The 22240-nt window shown below is 43.6% G+C and overlaps 1 protein-coding gene across 1 annotated transcript; it reads right to left on the reverse strand.

Moving 5' to 3' along the window:
* Positions 1 to 2548: 2548 nt before the first annotated feature.
* On the reverse strand, positions 2549 to 6850 carry BHLHE22 (basic helix-loop-helix family member e22). Its single transcript, XM_070382328.1, has one exon. It carries the CDS (start codon positions 5812 to 5814, stop codon positions 4726 to 4728), a length of 1089 nt encoding a protein of 362 aa, XP_070238429.1. The 5' UTR covers positions 5815 to 6850; the 3' UTR covers positions 2549 to 4725.
* Between the last annotated feature and the right edge of the window lie 15390 nt (positions 6851 to 22240).

The raw sequence follows: 22240 nt of genomic DNA on the forward strand, positions 1-22240 counted from the left end.
CTGGGCAGGATTCATTACCTTCCCGCCTGTCACCAGAACACGCTGGGGTCTCCGCTCAGTGCGTCTCCGCCCGGCAGAGCCGCCACTGTGTGTTGCGAACTGGGAAGTGATCTCTCATCATTATTTTTCAAAGTCTGGGAAGTGTATTATCCTTTTTCCTAGTGGTAATTAGTTACCATAGCATCTAATACGTAAATGTGCCCAGAGCACACCATTAACAGTTAAACGGAGGATTCAATTTAACACATGATTATATCTTTCATAAGTCATTACATTGGAAAAGTCAATGCCACTCAGGCTGGAACAATCTCAGGGTCCCGGGCGCGGAGAAAGGTTCGGTTCCGGCGTCAGGGCCAAGAGCGCGTGGAGACGGGAACCGGTGAGCCTTAGCCCTCCCCAATGAGCTGTTGGCAGGAAGGATGGTGCTGGGTGCGACAGGAGGGTGCAAAAATTTAAGCGCAGCACGGGGTCTTGGAAGGTATGCCCAGCTGCAGAGAATGAGAGCGCATCGTTGCGCGCGCGCTCACACAAGCGAGCGCGCACACACTCATGCGCGCACACACACACTTACAGGCACCACGGAGAGGGAGGAGGGTGTAACTAGTGAGCTCTCCGAAGATGATCATTTGCGGGTTCTATAGGAAGGAGTCCACGAAGAGCCCCAGAGCGCTTCATTCTTGTAGGTGCCCAAAGTCAAGTTGGAGATGGGATCTAAATAGGAACTCGAAATTAGAGAAAGATATTGAAGTTAGAAACTAGAGAAGGAAACCGGTGGAATAAAAGGCCAAGTGAGATTCTGGTTCCTCGCTCACTGCCTCGGCCTACAGTCAGTTCCCTGAGAAACTCAAGCAGCCGGGATCCTTCGGGCGGTGCACTCCCCTCAGAAGCACCCAAGGCGCAGTGGATGCAGCCTCTGAAGCTGACCGAACTACTCTGACAGACGCCGCCGTTTTAGGGGCCAGGGTCTCTGTTCTGGCCCAAGGGCACTTCAGCAAGATCACCCTGACCCCTTGGTGCTCAGTCATCCAATCCTGAAGTGGATGCTGCGCAGTGGGAAGACATCTAGGGCCAGAAGTGTGTGCACCAACTTTCCACCCTGGGCTGAAAATACAGGAGTCCAGCGGGCCTCGGAAAGCGGCCCAGGGCTTTGCCAGGTGGGGGAAGAATTGTCTCTTCAATCAGTGGTTTTCCCTCCCTAAAAACTGCTGCTGGAGAAACTTTACAAAGGTTGGCTGAGGGCAGGGAATTCCACCTAGTAAATTACCGAAAAGTCCTCTCTTGTTCCTTTCAGATGTCCCCCATTTATTCCTAGAACTCAGCACTGGTCAACTCCTGTATTTGGAAAGAGAATTTATGTGTCTGAAATTATCAAAATGAAACTAAATATTATTAACCCTGTTACTTTGCATAACTGCTCATATTTGTCTGACATTTATCCTCTCCTTTCCCCCACCCCCATCCATTTCCAGTTTTTTCAGGACAAAGTGTGGAGATTGAGTTATTAAAGGAGTAAGAGGAGGGTATTTCTTTTTCCCCTGAAGTTCAAGATCTCTTATTTGTACTATTTCTAATCAGAGTTGAACATCACAGAGGTTACAGAGAGAGTATATTAAGGAGGTCCTCTTAATAATGAGAAATATTAAGCAGTAAAATCCTGCAACAAATATGTCCTCTACAATGTTAACACGCAAAATAGGAAAAAAAAAAAAATTCGACTGATGGTGGCTCCGGTTAATTCCTAATCAGAATGATGGACAGCCAGGCCAGAACAATACAAACTAATGGCTGTGTTGCTGAGCACTTTACCCCTTGATTAAAGACACCCAATTATGGCGCAGAACAGTGTCGTAATTATGTTTCTTAATCACATCCAGGAGGTTTAATTGCCTTAACGATGTGTTTCATTAAATGAATTTAGGTATTATAGTCGACAGTTTTCATACACAGTTGTTTTCAAATTAACATAATATTAGACATCGTCATGGAAATTGTTTTAATAATCATAATTAGACGCACCCAGGCTTTGTCTGGTAAATGCTGAGAGACGGGTCTTCTCCTGCCTGGGGGCTGCCCTGGTCTCTTCCCTCCCTCAACCCCCACTCCCAGACTGGGAGGGCTTCAGCTTCAAGGCCCTTTGCTGTGATGTTTTCTGAAAAGTTACAGGTTCTGATTAATCTTTTTTGATGGCAAGTGGAGCAGAAAATATCCTCCCTCACCCCCTACTAAGTTTGATGGCATTTAGGGATATCATTATGAGCTGAGACTATACAGACCAAAAACGCAATCAGCAAACTGCCTATAGAGGAAACACTCTAACTTCATGACCACCATCTCTATAACTTTCACCACAATAAAAATAAAACCTTCTAAATGTGAGGGCATTAGGAAAGTCTAAATACAAGCCTATATAGCCATTCTTTAATAGAATCAACACCCAACCCAATCCAAACATAGCCCCTACAAATCTTATTAACAGGCAACACTAGTACATTGTAAAAATCTCTATGGACATTGTTTACACATATCATTCAACCTGGTTGACTGTTCGATCACACAAAAAAGGGGAAAGCCACAATAGAATTCATCCTCACAGAATCCAAATTCATGTTTTCCTTGGCTTTCTGGAAGTTGGAGATAGAAATTTTTGAAATAAAAACTCTTTAAGAAACTTTACTCTTTCTGATGGGCCTTGGCACTGCTAGTTAACAATGCCATACAAAGTGGGAAAAGATTTCCAGGGAGAGAAGGGCCTTCAAAGTTCATGCCAGCAGACAGGAGCTCTAGACCTCCTCTGCGTCTCACCGCTGACCCCATTTCTCTCTCCTCCAATGACCAGGCCCAGCCATCCTCTTTTAACAAGTAAACACGTGAACTAGGGCTGCTCCTAATTGCGTATCCCTGACAGAACTTTAGTTTCACCTTCTCTAAAACTCCTTTCTTTTTTACCTTTCAAGCAAAGAGTTACACAGAAAAGAGGTGATGGCTCCTTCCACAAAGCACAGCATAATAAGATGTTTGATCAAAATATTTTAATAAAGATTCTTTCTGACATAGATACACATACAAATGGTCGTACATAGCTGTCATAGTCTGATTGACCTATTTAATATATATATCATTCTTTACACATCCAAAACCCGCCAAGAGATCCATCACAACTCCCCACTCACCATCCAACCTGACAAACTGAATTTGTATTATCTGCAAGGAGTGGAAAATAGCAGGACTCCATTTTTTAAAAAAGGTTTTCTGGATTTTCATAGGCTAGAAAAGCAGGCAAACAGCCATGCAAACTAAAACTGAAAGCTCGCTTTGGGTAAATAGCTTCTTGCTCTTCCTTAGTTTTATTTTATTTCTTTTTAATTGTTTTTTAGAAAAATAACAAAGAATTTCACACCATAGGCAAATCAAACAAGTCTTTCAACTTAAATAATTCTCCACAGTTAAAATAACTTATATATGTATACATATATTAAAAGCAATTAAATTAGACCTTTTAAAAATGCACAGCACAGCCTGGAAAAAGTATTTGTATAGCATGTTCTTACTTATAGGATCTATTGCTGTGATGTCTTTCCTTTTTAGAATGCAAAAGAGTCCCCTTTTGGAAAAAAAAAAAGAGAGAGAGAGATCAATTCATTCATCAATTAAGAATACACCTTTCCTGTAATTTTTGGACTGAAGCAATTTATTAAAGCTCAATTTAAATACAGGGATGATGCAACTGAAGATATCCAGGTGACCTTTGATAAACCTAAGCAGCTCAGATACATCAATATGTCTCTTCATACTTGTTGGCAAATAAACCCTTTTAAACACTTGGCACACAATATAAGTTAATCTATAAAACAATTTTAGAGGCATTAAAAAAATCTGCACATAAGACCCCATGACCTTAACACATGATAAATACTGTTGATGTGGAAGGGTCATTGATGAATAACAAATAAATACCATGAATCGTTAATACATCATTGCAGAGCGGAAAGTAACAAGGTGCACATAAATAGTTTTAAATGCAATTTCTTTCAGCCACAGTCAGTTTTTTTTATATCACTCTTGCCAAAACTTTTGAGCATTTTCACAGGATTAAAGTTCAGAGACAATAAAAAATACAAGTCTTTCATAGCAACGTGTCTCTTTCTGTTGTTTTGTTTTGTTTTTTCACTTAAATAAATCTACATTTCAAGTTTTTCTCCTGGCTCAGAATCAAAATTTATTTTCAAGTGCCCTTTCTGATTTGTCTGAATGAATATTCCGTCCCACAAGCCACCCAACCCCGGACTCCTCCTTCCCCCCTCAGCACTAGCCAAATTCACAATTATCAGTAGGATTACTATTTTGCCCTGGAATACCCTCCACGCTTAATAACGACTACTTCTCAACTTGTTTTTTAACCTTAAAGGCAAACTGCTTCCTCGCGGTCTAGGCTGCCACCAAAGTTGCCACTTTTCCGAGGAAAAAATAAAGACATCTATCCTCCATACCAACTCCACCTCACTCCCCACCCCAAACACCAAGATTCTGGGGTTGTCGAGGCTAGAAGTCCCGAGTGTCTCTGATACTTCTCAGTTCTCGCCTCCGCTTTGTCTGTTCTGCAAGTGTTTCACAACTACGAGAGGACCAAATAAAAGGGGTGGTGAGCAGCTGTGCACTGTCCTCTAGCTTTGGGGTCGGTCTGGTGTTTTTCGGGGCGGGGTGGTGGTGGATGGGTGGAGGGGATGTTTAAGGCTTCTCCGTGCACTGTTTGCAGAGGCTGGAGGAGACGCTATTGAACAGGGCGCACTTCTCCGGGCAGGAGGCGGCCGGGGGCAGCCCGGCGCTGAACGGGTATCCGGCCGCCTGCTCGTAGGCGCCAAGCGCCGGGTGCAGGGCAGCGGCCGCGGCCGCCGCCGCCGCGGAGCTGGGCAGGGAGGCGGCGGAGATGGCCTGGCCCTGGTTGAGGTAGGCGACGAGGCGCCGCATCTCCTCCAGGGCCTGCGCCTGCATGAGGATGTAGTTCTTGGCGAGCAGCAGCGTGGCGATCTTGGAGAGCTTCCGCACCGAGGGGCTGTGCGCGTAGGGGATCACCGCGCGCAGCTCGTCCAGCGCGTCGTTCAGGTCGTGCATCCGCCGGCGCTCGCGGGCGTTGATGTTGAGCCGAAGCGCCTTCTGCTCTTTGGATTTCTTGCTGCCGCCGCTACCCCCGCCGCCGCCGCCGCCGCTACCCCCGCCGCCGCCGCTGCTCGGGGCCCCCGGGGGGGCGCCGCCGCCGCTGTGGAGGAGGGCGTTGGAGCAGCCCTCGGCCGCCTTGGTGCCGCCGCCTCCCGCGCCCGGGGAGGCCCGCGGGTCGGTGCCTCCGGGCCGCAGCACCAGCTCGCAACGGCCGTCGCTGTCGTCGTCGGGGCTCTGCTCGCCGCCGCTGCTCTCGGCCACTGAGCCACGGCCGGCGCTCTCGCCGTACTTGAGGCACAGGGCCGCCCCGGCCGGCAGGCTGCTCAGGCTGGGGTCGCCCCCAACGCCGGCGGAGCCCACGAGCAGCCCAGGGACGCCCACCCCGCCGCCGCCGCCGCCTCCCGCGCCGCCGCCTCCCCCGGGCGGTGGCAGCAGCAGCCCTGCCCCCTCGGGGTCAGCCGGCTCGAAGCAGCCGAGGGGCGACGACGAGGAGGACGCCGGGCGCTCCCGGGGCGGCGGTGCCAGGGACAGGTCCATGCCCGGGGGCGTGGAGCGGAAAGCCGCCTCCAGGCGCTTGGCGGCGGAGGCGCTCAGGCTCTTGTGCAGGTAGAGGTCGTCTTCGCCCGCGGCGGCCGCGCCGAGGTGCAGCCCGCGCTCCATGGTCCGGCCCCGGCGAGCAGCCCGGGCCCGCCGCCGCCTCCTGGGCTCGGGAGTCGGGCGGCGCCGCAGACGCGCCCGAGCCGGGCTCCGGGGCTGGTGCGCGCGTCGGTCCCGGCGCTGCTGGCAGCCCTCTCCCCTTCTTTTTCTTTTTCGCCTTCCCCCGCGCTCGCCGCCTCCTCTTCTTCTTCTTCTTCGTCTCCAGCCGATGGTGCTGGCTGCTGGGGCTCACCATGGGCCGCGGCCCCGCATGGTGGGAGGGTGGGCGCGCAGGGTGTGGAGCTGCCGCCGCCGCCGCCGCCGCCGCCGCCGCTCTGAGCCCAGCCCCGCGCCTCCTCTCCGCACCGTTTATCTTGCTTGGATTCACCTTCAAGAGATTTCCGGACCCATCAACCAGCCGCCGCCACAGACGGGGGAGTCTTTTACATCATTATCTCTGAGTAGGTTATTATGAAGAAGAGTCGCCTGTTGGGACAGCGCTTTCTACCCAATCAGGTTAACGTTTTAATTAATAGGATTAAAACGGTAACAAACAATCGCAGGCGCTATCTGGCCGCGAGTCTGAATAGTTTCATTTCCCAGGTCTGAAGACAGGCAGCAGCTAGAGCTTTATAAAAGGCGCCTGCTCCATTATTCTGCCTGCCATCTGTATACACAGCTTAGCGCATATGTTTGCAAGGCGCTGGGTCCTGTTAGTAACCCAACAACTGCCTTTAGCTTGACATGTGTGGCGACTTTCACTCATCAATGAGCACACTAAAAGCCCTACTTAGAGTCGACGATGTTCTTTGCTCCTTCAGCAAATTGTAGATCGGCGGCGAAGCCTGGGAGTCCGGGGGAAAGCAGACGCCCCCCGCACCCCGTTCCCCCCCTCCCCGCCCTTCTCTCGCCACTGCTGTCTCATTGCTACATGACCCTTCCGGGGGAGACTGATACTCCACTCCTGTTCATAGGATGGCTCTGATCTGGATTTGGATATGGGACTTTAGGGGGGGGGGGGAGATGGTGTCTCCGCTGGCTTGCCCTAAATTCACCCAAGATTCTTAGCTAGTAAAAGAGCAAAGCAATCGCTCCCTCCACCCCCCCGCCCCTCTCAACACACCGCCTTATTCCGCCCCCTCCACTATGCTCCCTGCCCATTTCCTACCCCGATCGGGCGTGGGGGGCGGGGGGAGTGCAGCCCATTAGACTTTTTGTAAAGGTGGTGGTGGAGGGGGTTACTTTCGCAGCCGCCTCCAAACCACGGCTACAGTGATGGTGATGATGAAGCCCACGATTTCCTAACCAGAAAGAAACTGATTGCTCAAACTTCCCTCCAGATTAAAATCCAGTGGCTTCAGAATAGTCAACTTCAACGGGAGTCAAACCCTCTCACACACTAAGTGGGGCATCAGTGCATATTTATTTACCCGGAAACGTCGCCTCCAAGGCTAGGAAGCCATTCAGGGACAACTGGGTCTGCCTCGATTGTTCTTGGAGAGAGAGGAAGCCGAAGTGTGGAAACAAGTGCTGCTCCCCTGATGAGAAATGGGACTCTGGGTTCCGTGTCCGGGCGCACATGGTATTTAGCGGCTGGTTTTCATCCTTACAACATAAGTAAAAACAATATTTCCCAACATCTCCAATAAGTCTTCCTTATGTGGCAGAATTACTGAAGCCTATGAAATTTTTGGTTTCTCTGGTTTCATTAAAAACCTTTTAATTGTGGCTTTCAGAGTTGGCCCCAGGTGTTGGACTCTTTTCATTACATTTTGCTCTAATGTGATGAAATTCTAATTCTCTCCTTACCATATGGTTAAATTTCCCCACTGAGAATTAGTTGAAAAAGGAGAAATAATCTATTAATCTCTGTAATAGATTCACAAATGAGGTTCGCCACAGAACCTGTTTTTGAATGGTAATATCGGAACAGTTGGACGCCTTATTTCAGAAAGGAGGGATGAGGACGGCAGAGAAACGTCTGCGTTTTCACCTGGAAAGCAGGGAAAGGGGCCCAGCTCTATCTTTCCAAAATAACTGCTCGAAATTGAATCTCACGGGATCAGAAATGCTACGCAGTCGTCGGTTACCTTCGCCCCTTGGGGTTAACTGGAACCCAAAGGGGGAGAAAGAGCTGGCGGGCTGCCGGAAGCTTTCCAGCCTGGGACCCTGCCCTGAGCTCTTGAAGGCTCGATCCGGCCCACGTGTCTCGCCCGGGACCCCCAAGGCACGTAGACGTGCAGGGCGGCCCCTGGCTCATCGCTTCCCTGGCCCCTCCCTCCCCCGGCGCGCGCAGCTGTTAACCTCGGGCTTTAAGGTGCTGAAAGACACGCTCCGGTTACTATTTTTCAATTAGCAGCTTTGTTTTCACCGGGATCGTAAACAAAGGTTCTCTATAAATATAGGTGAGTCGGTGTGTCTGATACTAAATGACCCAAGAACTCTGGCCACTTGGGGGAGGACCGAGGCTGGCACCGTCTTGGCTCTGGGCGGAGTGGAGACACGTTTCCGGTTTCGGACTCGGTTCTCCGTCCAGGCCGCCTCTCTGGTGCGCTGGCCGGCTGGATTCCTGCCGGACACTCAGTGGGCACTAGACAGACGAAGGAGCTACCGTGTCCGGGCCGAGTTGGGGGAGCTTGGACTTCGCTAGGAGCGCCACAGGGAGCTGTGCCCTGCAGAACCGGACTGGCCAAACTGGGGCCACCACCCAAAGCGGTCAAAGCTCCGCTAGATCCCCGACCCTCGACAGACCCCGGCACTCCGCTGCTGTCAGCGAACCCGGCATATCATGAACTTTTCCCTGGACCCCACTTCCGGTCCACCTTCCTCCCTCCTCCCTCCTTGGCCACCCAAACTTCTGAAGCAAACTTTGGCGCAATTTCATTTCACTCACTAGGAGCCCCAAACCTCTTTCTTTGGCGGTTCAAGAAAATCCCCCAGGTCTCCCCGGAGGAGGTGGCTGCTTAATAGTCCCTGGAAACTTAGCTTGGGGAAACTGCTGAAGAATTTATAGAAGCTCTAAATGTGGGCCTTATAACAACCGTCGGGGAATGGTCTTTGAGGTTTATGCACTCGTAAACTTTTGCTGATTGCTTCTGGGAAGTTGTCAGGCACTTAACGCTGCATTTATCTTACAGGGCAATGAAAACACATCTGCCCTGTGTCTCGTTACCTGGTTTAATCGTCGCCAGCTCTGAGTCACGGCCTAGGCTCTTTCTCACCACTTGAGTAGAAATCCCGCCGCCTGGTTTCGGGCCAGCAAAGGGCTGACGTCAGCTGCTCACTTAGTACCCTTCTCTGGCCGCAGGAGCTCCAAAAATGTCTGCGCTTGAACTTTATTCTGCTACGAAGAGGGGAAAGGGCCTGGGTTCCACATCTAACTAGCAAGTTGGAAAGAGAGCAGAGAAAAAAAACAAAGGAAGCACTTTCTGGGGGTCTGGGAAGGCTTTTAGGGTGGGGTGGGGTGTGGAATCAGCCCTCGAGGGAAACTCCTGACCCACAAATGACCCCTGGGAATGAAACGGTAGAAGCGAAATCCTCTTGACTCTGCAGTTTCAGAGAAGATCAGTGTGAGTTACTGAAGCAATGGGGGGACAGGAAACGCAGGGAACTGTTCCCTCTGCCCAGTCGAGGTGGTGGCAGCTCAGGCCACCCCGCGGTCCAGACGGCGGGGTGGGCGCCGTCCAGGGACACCTTAGCAGGGTGCCCTTGGTGCTGGGCTGGTGGCGCAGCGGTGCGGTTTGGCAGACACATATCCGGACAGGGAGCATTCTTGGCCGAGTGTTGCATAATTTACAGACGCCAGCGCATGTTGTGCAAAGATGAATACAGTTTTGTTTCAGCAGGAAGGAACACACCTACGGCTTTGAAAGGACGCTTAAACACTTAACAAGCCACCCCGCATTGAAATGACAGGGCTATTGGATTTCAGACCAAACTGATTTTTTTTTTTTTAGGTCGTACTTAAATTTCTTGATCATCTTCATTAATACTTGCTTGTAATTTGAAATAGGAACCTGAATAAAATCAGAACGGAACACAATCGAATCCATCATTTAAGAGCAAAGCCAGGAGTTCCTCTTTGTTACTTCTATAGCCCTGATAAACAGCTTATTATTTATCAATATTTAAAAGTTACGAGAACTCTAGAATACTGGGATTTGAGTATCTGTGTTTTCTGAAAGGGAGAATTGTACTTGTGTGAATGTGTTTTCATTTATCTATTTGAGGACATTCAAGAAGGTAAAAAGCAAAGTTTGCCCAAAAATGTCACGAACTTTTGCTTGGGAACTGCTTGGAAAAGCAAATTTCCTGAGAGCCATGGAAACCGCCTGGGGCTGCGCTGCCCTTGAGGCGGAGAAGCCGAGCCTTGGGGATTGCAACAGGCCGGGACCACGGTGACCCCAGCGGAACGTCCTCCTGGGAAACTGCCAGGGAGTTGGTGCTCTGAGCCCTCCTCCGCCTCGTCCAAAGCGCGCACTGGCAGGGCGAGTCCCCAGCGCTTCAGGCCCTCACATTCTTGGCTGCTTTCCAGCCCCAATCTGAGGCACGCTGACCTTGAACTTGCATCTGCCTACCGGCTCCCCTCGCCTGCTCGGCGCTGTTTGGTAACTCTTGGGTCGGTTTGAAGCCGGTACAGTTGTTAGTCATCCTGCGCCCCCGCCGGCTTCGGGAACGCAGGGTCGACTTGGTGGCGGAGAGCTTCAAGTCCATCAAGCTCCTGAAGTCAAGCCTTTCGGCCCCCGTTTGTTTATTCATGTCTTTTCTTACCCTCTTAGCTAGGTCCCCCAAAGCTCAGTGCGAAGAGATGCTATATGTCCGCCTGTGCGTTGGGGATTGGCGGGGCTGATGGGGAGGAGCGCCGCGAAGAAGCAGGGACCGTGGGCGGTGGACCAGCCCTGGCAGCGCGCCAAGGTCCCTAGCCTTAGGTCTGAAGTGCTTGGCAATTCCAAGGACTTCGACCTTGGAAAAGCAGAAACCTGTTGATATAAAGTTCTTTCGTGAAGATTTTCTTCCGTATTCTTTATCTATTTTAAAGAAAGAAGTTGATCCTCAGGACTCTTTGGCGACTAGCTGGCTTAAGTGTGAACATTGAAGGGAAACGGTCAAACAGCGTCCCCCCCCCCCCCGCCCCAAGACAAGCAGCTTTTTCGGCGCGAGGATGCGCCCCAGGCGGACAGGCAGGTCCCCAGGCTCGCAGCGAAGGGCTCACCTGGCTTCCAGGTGACTTTTAAGGGGAGGGGCGTGGTATAGCACTGTGGGACTCCAGCGGTAGGGCAGGATACGCAGATAAAAGGAAACAGTGAAAAGAGTTTCTGAAAAATTCACTGCCTTCTTGGTTACCTGGACATATTCAGTCGCGCTCCTTAGAGGCTGATAATACTCATTTTTGTTACATGAGTTTATCTTTTCGAATCTTGGAAAACGTTCTATTTGGGGGGGGGAATTGTTGGCCTAAAAAAAGTGAACACTTTTAGGGCTTGTCTTGGGGTCCACGAATTAAGAAGAAACTAACTGAAAAGGGCTCAATTCTGCCTTTGGGGTTTTAGCTTTGAGATTTAAAACCCACAGCGCCATCTCCTGGCCGTGAGGAGAACGTAACGATGGATGACAACAACATACTTAAATACTGAGAATGAAGTATTCAAATATGAGAGACACTTTATTTTACGCCTCAAAAATTATTTCAGTGATAAATTGATTGCGATGATAAAAGATGAGCTGGAAATTTATGATCATTAAAGATTGTCAGACACAATCCCGGAAGCTAATTATTTGTGAATAGAAGTCTGTATGCTATATTTACACACATCATTTTTATAGATTCGGATATAGTTATTATTCTAGGGACTTGTGATAAAATATGATTCTTTAATTTATAATCAATACATAATTTGATGGAAGAAATTAAATCCCAGATTAATTTCTAAATTAGGATTTGAACCAGTTATTTTATGCAAAAGATACTGTAACTTTATAAATATCTCAGTGCTCTCAGGTGTTAATTGACTAGTGAAAAGCAATTGCTGAATTACTATCGGGATATTTTAATCACCAAAGCATTTCTTATTAAGTATGGGTTTATTTATTAAAAGCAGTTGTCTTTTTTTTTTTACTTTTTCTGGGTTATGCTTAACATGTAATATGATAGAAAGGAGACTACTGTGAGGTGATGCTGTGTTGAAACAAATTCTCCTCCTAGTGCCTCATCAAATTTTACTAATCAACATCAGTAAAGAATCTGCTCCATTTTTCTCAATAGCCCTTCACTTTCTTGAACAGTCTTCTCAACTCACAATCTTTCAGAATGTCTAATTTAGGCTTTCTGAGCCTGAAATGTCATCTGAAGCTAAATTGTTTTCCAAAAATTTAATGCACATAATAGAACCGTAGATACCTAACACTTTTGCAAATTAAAATATTTCTAAAATGTATTTTTGCAAGCCCTGCTCCCTTTTGTAAGTAAGATCAAAATCCAGTAAAGAGATGATATCCCAATTAAGAACATTTCTCATCTATGATAATATGCCCAGGCCAGCTGCTTGAAATACAAATGAAAGTAGATATGCTTTTTGTAGTGTACAAAATATTATGAGCATCCTTCAAAAATATTGTAGATCAAACAGACAAATGTAAACTTCACTTCAGTTGAAAGATTAATTTTATTTGATTAATTAAAGTGAAGCTCTATTAAGCCAAATATTTGGACTCATTTACTCTGTCAATGTAAGCCTTCCTGTTTGAAAGAAATTTGATTATATATAGGAGGAACAAGATAAACAGATGGTTAGCTAGAGAGCTTTTCACAGTTGAAATTTTTAAACTTAACATGGATAAGTTTGACACCTTCTCAAACATTTTCGATGAGGTCATTTGATCTATTCTAGCAATGCAGTATTGCTGCACATAATCATTTTAACTTATGTTTAAGAAACATTTAACTTGGTTTTCCTATTAGTGTATTTGGATTAAAATGGTACTGTTTGAGCTGCCCACTTAGAAATACACACACACACACGTATATACACATACTCACATATTTGTGCTATATTTTCTCAGTGTTAAACAAGTATTAAAATAAGGCATCATGACATGAGTGTCTTAACATAAAAATAACATTCCTCCGATGAAATACTTCATTCGGGGGCATGAAGGGGGGCATCATTTGCTACAATGCCGTTGGCAGGAAAACCAGGATATCTGTCTACTGTCCAGCATTGCCCTTGAGGAGAACAGATATTACCAAGAGGCAGGGAGAAATGAAAGTTAGTCCTAAAGTGACATAAGAGTTGAGTTTTCCTGGTGGCTAAAATGGTAAAGAATCTGCCTGCAATACAGGATACCCAGGTTCATTTCCTGGGCTGGGACGATCCCCTGGAAAAGGGAATGGCTATCCACTACAAATTCTTGCCTGGAGAATTCCATGGACAGAGGAACCTGGTGGGCTACAGTCCATGGGTCCTCAAAGAGTTGGACAGGACTGAGCAAGTAACACTTTTACTTTCTTTCAGGCCTTAGGTACTTAAGGAAAACAAAAATTCCCATTGCCTTCAAAGATAAGAAGTTGAGGTTTTCCCAGGAAGGTTGTTTGTGATTCATGTACATTAAAATCCTTACTCCCCTGAGTTACTTCCCATATGCCTAGTGTTTTTGAGAACAAGGGTCTTGGGGACAAAAAGGAAAGAAAAGGAAGGAAGGATAAAAGGAAGGAAGACTGAGGAAAGGGAGGTATGCAGAATAAAGACCAAAAGATGCATGTTTTCGGTGTTTGTGGAAATTTGCTTGTCTCATGAAGATGCACTTTGCTTTTCTTTTAAAAAGAACTTTTTTGATCCCTGGTCAGGGAATTAAGATCTCACAAGCCATGTGGCCAAAATAAATAAAACAATAAAAAGTAAAAAAGTATTTGAATTACAATTTTTGCATATGTCCAAACTTGATTGCAGTTGTCTGTGAATTACTTTAAAAGGTATGAGTAGGTATAATAGAAAGAGCAGACCCTGGGCAGAGTAACTGTGTGATCTTTGGCAGTTTTCTTGATCCCACTTAGCTTCAGCAGAAAAATGGATCTATTCATCATGCCTTTTCTGACCTCCTCTGAGTATCAATCAAAGGAAACGATATGGAGGCATTTTGTACACACTAAAATGTCATGTGAATTTAATGTTAGCACTTCATTATGCTTCTTTGTGTCATCTAGACCAGTCCAATCACCTTTAATTATCATTATTGGCTGGCATTTTATTTACTTTTTAAAAAAGTCAGAGCTTTCAGGTGCTGGCAGATTTTAGAGCATCTTTCACTGCTGAGCCATTCTGGAGGATCGTGGAAGTAGGAGCCGCAGGTGCTGGACTTTTTATGTTCCCACCATCAATGCCCTTTGCCTCCAGTGCTCTTCCCTCTCCTGAATATCCCTACTGCCCTACCTGGGAGTCCTGGCTCTCTTCCTTGGATCTTGAATGGATGAATTTGCCCCTAGCCAATTATAAAGTGGGCACCATAGTGTGATTTGATGGCACTAACTGGTATATGGATGGAGAAATGGCCATGGATTTGGTTCAAGGTCAGTTCTGACTTGGCTATTCCCCTGTGTTTCTGTCTCCCACCACAAGCTTCTATGTTCAAAACTTTAAATGTGTGGACCATACTTTTCAACTGAGTGACATTTGTTAAAGTAATGATTATATCATTTTTCTTTCTTCTGTCTTGATCATTAACGTAAAAACTTCCTGAATCCAAATCTATCACTGGTCTTAGTGTGGTGCTTGTTTCTTCCCTTCCCACCACTGGGTCAATGCTCTTATTATCTCTGTCATTGCTGGTCCATCAGGCAGTCTTCAATTCAGTTGACAGTACTCACTTCAAAGCCAATTTTAATTAATTTTTTATGAAAGACTTATAGAGACAATGTATGTCAAAGGTCTAAATATATTAAACACCTTCTCTTCCCTTACCCACTAATTTTGTTATTTTTATCAAGAAAGGAAATCAGATTTGTCTGAATTATTTTTCTTTTAAAACATCCGCTGTTTATTGCCCCCAGGCAATATTTATTATCCTGTAAGTATTTGAAGATAATTTCTACTTGCTGCTGCTAAGTCACTTCAGTCGTGTCCGACTCTGTGCGACCCCATAGACAGCAGCCCACCAGGCTCCCCCGTCCCTGGGATTCTCTAGGCAAGAACACCGGAGTGGGTTGCCATTTCCTTCTCCAATGCATGAAAGTGAAAAGTGAAAGGGAAGTCGCTCAGTCGTGTCCGAATCTTGGCGACCCCATGGACTACAGTCTACCAGGCTCCTCCATCCATGGGATTTGCCAGGCAAGAGTACTGGAGTGGGGTGCCATTGCCTTCTCCAAATTTCTACTTAAATTTTGTTTTATTATTTTACTAGAATCAGAGTTACATCAATTCTCTGTGGACTGAGAAAGACATTTAGGGTACCCTGATGATAATACTATTGATAAAGATACTTTGTATAGATTTACAGTGGAGTTCTCCTAAGCAAGGCAAAAATTCAGACACTCACACAGAGAAAGTTTGACACATTTAAACTATGCATTTAAAAATTAAAATTCCTGTTCTGTAAAAACAAATAGCAGATACATCAAATATACAAAGAGCTTCTGCAAAACAAGAAGAAGATATCTAATAGAAAAATAAGATAATGTAATCTGTCAATTAATAGAAAAATATAAATTTCTCAAAGAAAAAAGATATTAAAAGATGTTCAGGGACTTCCCTGGCAGTCCAGTGGTTAAGATTCCATGCTTCCAGTTCAGGGGCACTGGTTCAATCCCGATTGGGGAACTAAAGGATCTTTTTTTTTTTTTGGCTGCAAGGCATGGCCAAAAAGATAATAATGATAAATTAAATTTTAAAAAAGAATGAAATAAAATGATGTTCAAAATCTTTAATCAAAGGAAAATAGAAATTAAAGCAATCTTATTTTTAATCAACTTTATTTTTAAAATTTATTATTTTTTAATTTAAATTTATTTATTTTAATTGGAGGCTAATTACTTTACAGTATTGTATTGGTTTTGCCATAGATCAACATGAATCCGCCACGGGTGTATACATGTTCCCCATCCTGAATCCCCCTCCCACCTCCCTCCCCAGCCCATCCCTCTGAGTCATCCCAATGCACCAGCCCCAACCATCCTGTATCCTGCATCAAACCTGGACTGGCGATTCATTCCATATATGATATTATACATGTTTCAATGCCATTCTCCCAAATCATCCCTTCCTCGCCCTCTCCCAGAGTCCAAAAGACTGTTCTACACATCTGTGTCTCTTTTGCTGTCTTGCATACAGGGTTATTGTTACCATCTTTCTAAATTCCATATATATGCATTAGTATACTGTATTGGTGTTTTTCTTTCTGGCTTACTTCACTCTGTATAATAGGCTCCAGTTTCATCCACCTCATTGGAACTGAGTCAAAAATGTATTATTTTTAATGGCTGAGTAATACTCCATTGTGTATATATACCACAGCTTTCTTATCCATTCATCTGCTGATGGACATCTAGGTTGCTTCCATGTCCTGGCTGTTACATTCATCGCAGCACTGTTTATAAAAGCAATTTTAAATAGGCAAAATTTTAAAATAATAATAATACATAGAGCTGTAAGGGAAATGATTGTAGTGAAAATCAGTATGATCTTTTTGTGCAGGTGGTTTTGAGTCTGATGCCTAAAGAACCAATCCTACAGAAATAATGGCGTAAGTACTACAGAAATAGTATAAGTGTTTTTCGAAATGGCAAAAAATAAGAAACAATGTTCTGTAGTAAGCAAATGACTAAATAAATGATGGTTTCTTCATTCTATAAAATAGTATATGGTTATAGAAAGTAAATGAAGTCAATCTTTATATACACTGACCTGGAAAAACATTTCTGATGCATAATTAAGTTGAAAAACCAAGACAGAGAATCTATAGTCATTTTTGTATTAAAAAAACGTGGACCCACACAAAGAGGGAACATATGTATATCTATGGCTGATCCATGTTGATGTATGGCAGAAACCAACATAATATTGTAATTATCTTTCAATTAAAAATAAATAAATGATTTTAAAAATCTGAAAGAAGTTTACAGAACAGTTAAACCCTTGTTCTCTCTGGGAACTAAGATTTGAGATTCAAGGGTAGGGTTTTTCACGAGTTATTTTAAATAGCTTGATAAAGATTATAGGTAAAGATATTTACTGTCTGTCATGCATGTAGTTTTTTTTTTTTTAAGAAATAAAAACTTACCAATAAATGATTAAATGAAAGTGTTACTATTTCCTATAGGTTGTTTGCATCATTATTCATTCTCTTTTTATTTTAAAATTAAATAATAAATTATAATTAAATAATAACAGTAAATCAATTATTATTTTAAAAATATTAAGAGTGATTTTTCTGATTTTAAACACTTGCTTTCTGTAATTTTGCTTCTGACATTTTATTACCTAAAACCATTTTCTTTCATGTTGTTTGGATCCAGAATGCATTTAAAAATAATAGTGATATTTAGTGACAATATATATCTTTACTTAACCAGAGATGTGCTGTGCTGTGCTTAGTCACTCAGTCGTGTCTGATTCTTTGCAACCCCACGGACTGTAGCCCACCAGGCTCCTCTGTCCATGGGGAATTCTCCAGGTAAGAATAGCAGAGTGGGTTGCTATGCCCTCCTCCAGGGGATCTTCCCCACCCAGGGATTGAACCCAGGTCTCCTGCATTGCAGGCAGATTGTTTACCAACTGAGGGAATTAAATTTTTGAAGAAAATTTATGATATTAAAAATATATATAATATGTATTACTTACATATTGTATATGATTATATTACAATGTTAGTGGCTTTATTGAATTTCAGTAAAGAATGACTCAGTTTTACTTTATAAATTGAGCCGTTTTATACTTTCATTTTAGCATGGTCACAGAACTCTTTTGAAAGAGCAGAACAATTATAGATTGTTGTGGGGCAAGAATTCTCCTTCCAGATTTGACAAAGTGGTTTGGGGGTCTGACTTTAACCTTTGATCTCCTTGCATGTGTTTGTATTATCATTTGCCCATTCTGTTTCCTGGTTCAAAAGTGAAAGAACAATGGTTTTTGCCTCTGAGGTTACTAAAATTCACACTTTAATCTTTCAGGGGCTGCTATTTTCCAGTCGCACTCAGATGTCTGATTGTCAGCTTTTATGTCTCCGAAAGTACTCCTCGCAATTCAGGTATAGTAAAGTATGTAGCTTCAGCTCGCCTCTATGTACTATATAACTTTTATAGTCATTATAAAAAATAATTTATTGAAAAAACTTAAACCTTTTCCAACTCAGGTGACTTTTGATTTAAATGTCTGTGATCCTGGCTATGGTAATCAGTGATAGCAGATTTTTTTTCCCCCTGAATTAAGTTTGCAGTTTATATTACAAAGTTTAGAAAATATGAAAGTAACATCATCTCAAAGATAACGGGTTAGAAGAAATGGTGCGTCTATAGTCCATGTCTTACCATTACTTGCTTTGGAATCACATTTAATACAAGGCCTAGAGAAATTTCCTATTCTTTGTGTCATATTTTTCCTCTTCTATATATTTTTACTTTATTTAGGCTGCTGTGTAGTAAAGTCTAAAATACAGCAAGCCTCACTGTGCTGTGACTGTTGATTGAAAATACTTTGTTAGGTGAAATTATGAGAAGCAACTGAAGCTATTAACAGTAACTGCAGATATTTAGAATAATAATTAATTATTAAAAGATTTTTTAGGAGGTTATTTAAAAGTGATGGTTCAGGTAACAAATCTCTGTGAATGCTTAAGTGCTTAACCTCTAAGACATAAACTTTCAATATATTGTGATCTGAATTCGGAAGCTCTGTGCTGACAGTGCTATTTCCTACGCATACAAAGGGAGCTGACAAGATCAAGGTGTCCGCTGCAGCCTTAGACAATCTGGTCAGGGATTGAGGCTGCTACTTGCAAGGTGTGTTTCACTCTCCGTGGCTTGCTTTGTTACCTAGTCTTTGGGCACTGAAATGAAATCACTCCTTACTCAAATGCAAATGCACATGGCACCAGGCTATTTTTATATTTGCCAACTGAGCTCTTCTGACTCGGACTGTGGTCAAAGCAATTAAGTCATCTTTCATCTGTGGGTAGTTTGATGTGCCAAGACCCAGAAATATCACTTGTGTTCATCATGCAACCATTTAAAAGAAAACAGTTTGCAGACGACTTAAAGTCAGGGCAGCTCTTGACTGTTTTTTCATTACTGTCAAACTCCCTATATTTTCTGGTTACTGATACTTTATAGCCTTTTTTTTTTCTTTTTAAATTCATGGATTATTTTTCACTTTAAAAATATGATACAGAAATAGACATGTTGAATACAATCTCAGACTACAGTAATGAGGAAAGCATTTTTTCCTTGTTGAATGAATACAGGCACTTTTTGTAGGACTTGATGTTAGTTAAGGTATAGAAGTTTTAAAATAAGTCTCTTCTCTCTACATTGAAATATGTTGCTGCATAATGAAAGATAAGAGAGCAAAGCTTCTTTAAGAAGGATCTTAAAGAGATTTAAAAAGTACTGACTTACTTAATAGGGTATCTTAAATGAATGCATGGAAAAAAAGAACCTCGCCTACTAATGAAGCGTCAGAAGAGGAAGTAGATTAGTGAGGTTGACAAATGACAATGTTTCTGAGAAGCACTGATTCTTAGTGAGTGCAACTTGCAACAGAAGTGACAGTTTTGAACCATGGGTAGGCTTGGGAGGGAAAGGAAAAAGCAGAGGGCTCCAGGAAGAATTTCTTCAGCCTATTTTTGAAGAGTAACAGTTCTGCAAGGAGAAATGCTGCTTCAAAGCTCATTAGCAGGATCCAATGTGATCATCATCTTGATAAGAGTAAGCAGTGAGTTTAAAACTCACCTGAAGGTGCAGAATCCTGCCTCTGTGAAGCATGTCAGAGTAATTTTGTAACCTACATTAAGGTAAGTGGTGACAAAACCTATTTAAGCATCCCAGCCGTGCATCTATCTGTACAAACTGGATTCAATTCACACATTGCAATCCAGCTCAATTGGACGCAGAACCACACAGCAAATATTCTGTGGTTGTGTACAGGGCTTTCTTTAAATTTTATTTCTAAGATGATTGCTCTTAGGAATAGGTGTCTAATTAATTTTTTGTTAATTCAATTCTCTTTGATAAAAACTAAAGAATTCTGAAGGAGACACGTGTTAATTGTTGGCAAGCTCTAGATGCTACAGGGAGAGGGGATGGGACATTAATCATGAAATGATTGTTAGGCGGTCAGTGCTGCCCTAGATGGCGCCACTGCCACCTAGTGGCAAGAATTTGTGGCCATGGTACATGTACCTGGAGTGTCTGGTTAGTCAGTGTAATTTCAGTAGCAGTAAATGTTATAGTAGCGATCATAAAATAAATTTTCTGCTTACGATTGAAACTATCAAAATTTACTTTTTTTCTTTCCTTCCAGGAAAGACACCCCTTTAATCACAATCTCTCCTTCTTAACTCTGCATACACTCCATTGCCCTTATAATTGCATATACATAGTTTAGAAAAGAGATAGAAAATAATCATAGCATACTAGACTTGTAAATTTATTTGGAGATTACAAAGGCACTTATTGCAAAATGGACCATTAGACAGGCAAACAGATACTTCTTAAAATCTCATCTTATAATATAGAAATGAATTGTGTGGATTTTCCACTTGCTCAAATGCGTATAACGTAATTTCAACACTTCCCATGCCTGTAATTACTTACGGTTTTTTAAGGGTGGCTGGCAAATGGCTTCATATATCTTAGCTTTCTCTCATTCACTGATTCTCATCTTTATTTGTTTCTAACACATCCTTAAACACATATTTGATGTTTCATATTCATTGTATTCGGGTTTCATCTTCTTTTCATTGAGGTTTCAGTTTAATTTGTGACTGTGAATAATTACACATTTTGTCTTATGTCTTAAAGAGAAAAAAAAATACTTGCAATGTTATTCTATGAGCCATGTACAGGAACGCAGGTCGCTCCATTACTTGGACTGTGAACTCCAGTGCAGCAGGTGAAATAAGTGAGGAACAGCCATCTTCTGAGACACATTCAAGCATGTTGTTCATGGGGGGATAATAAAGTCCATAGCTTTTTCTTGACTTTCTATCATGAACTTCAAGGAGTCAAGGGACCTACTGTCTGATTCCAGTTTTCTCATTTATTAAATTATATGACCCTTAACCTCTCTGGCGGAGAAGGCAATGGCAACCCACTCCAGTACTCTTGCCTGGAAAACCCCATGGATGGAGGAGCCTGGTGGGCTACTGTCCATGGGGTCGAGAAGAGTCGGACATGACTGAGCGACTTCACTTTCACTTTTCACTTTCATGCCCTGGAGAAGGAAATGGCAACCCACTCCAGTATTCTTGCCTGGAGAATCCCAGGGACGGGAGCCTGGTGGGCTGCCATCTATGGGGTCGCACAGAGTCAGACACGACTGACGTGACTTAGCAGCAGCAGCAACCTCTCTGGGAGCTTCCCAGGTGGCGCTAGTGGTAAAAAAAACCCTGCCTGCCAATGCAGGAGACATTAGAGACACAAGTTCTATCCCTGAGTTGGGAAGATACCACTGGAGAAAGGAATGGCAACCCACTCCCAGTGTTCTTGCCTGGAAAATCCTATGAACAGGGGAACCTGGCAAGCTACAGTCCATGGGGTTGCAAAGAGTCAGACACAACTGAAGCGACTTAGCACGAACCTCTCTGATCCTCAGTTTCTTAATCTATAAAAGAGTCTACATAGTGTTTTCCTATCTGGCAACTATCAGAAGAAAGACTGATTTTTGATTTCTTCATGGCAGCATTCAATGCCCAGACTCCCAAGGGAGTAAAAAAAAGCCTGATTCTGTGGCTAAGTGAGACCTGAGAATGTTACACCCATGAAAGCTGTCCATTAAGTCTGAAGGCAAGAGGCAGCTAGTCCCAAAGAATTCAGTTCTGTTGCGTCATTCCTTAAAAAATGACTTGATGCTGAGATTTCTCCAGTTAGACTATTAATTAAAATAGGGAACTCAGGAATGCAGACGACTTGATGAAAGGAATGGAGATGAGCACTTCATTTCAGTATAAAACTAAGACAAAACATATATGGGGATTATTAGAACTGGGACAGAATGTAAACTTTAACAGTCCAAAAGAATATTTAATTAATGAAAAATGAAAGGAGAAAGTGTTGGTGTGAGAATCTCCTTAGCTTTCCATATTATGAATCAGTAGTGTTTAAAAGTATGTTAAAATATACTAAAAGTAGTATTTAAAACATGGCTACAGTTTGAAAAGTAACCATGATAATTCCAACCACTCAATTCTTTTTCATTGTGATTTTTATTAATTTTGGTGGTGGTTTTAGTTGCTAAGTTGTGTCTGA

This window comes from Bos mutus, chromosome 14 (genome assembly GCF_027580195.1).
Source record: "Bos mutus isolate GX-2022 chromosome 14, NWIPB_WYAK_1.1, whole genome shotgun sequence".
NCBI classification, from domain to species: Eukaryota; Metazoa; Chordata; class Mammalia; order Artiodactyla; family Bovidae; genus Bos; species Bos mutus.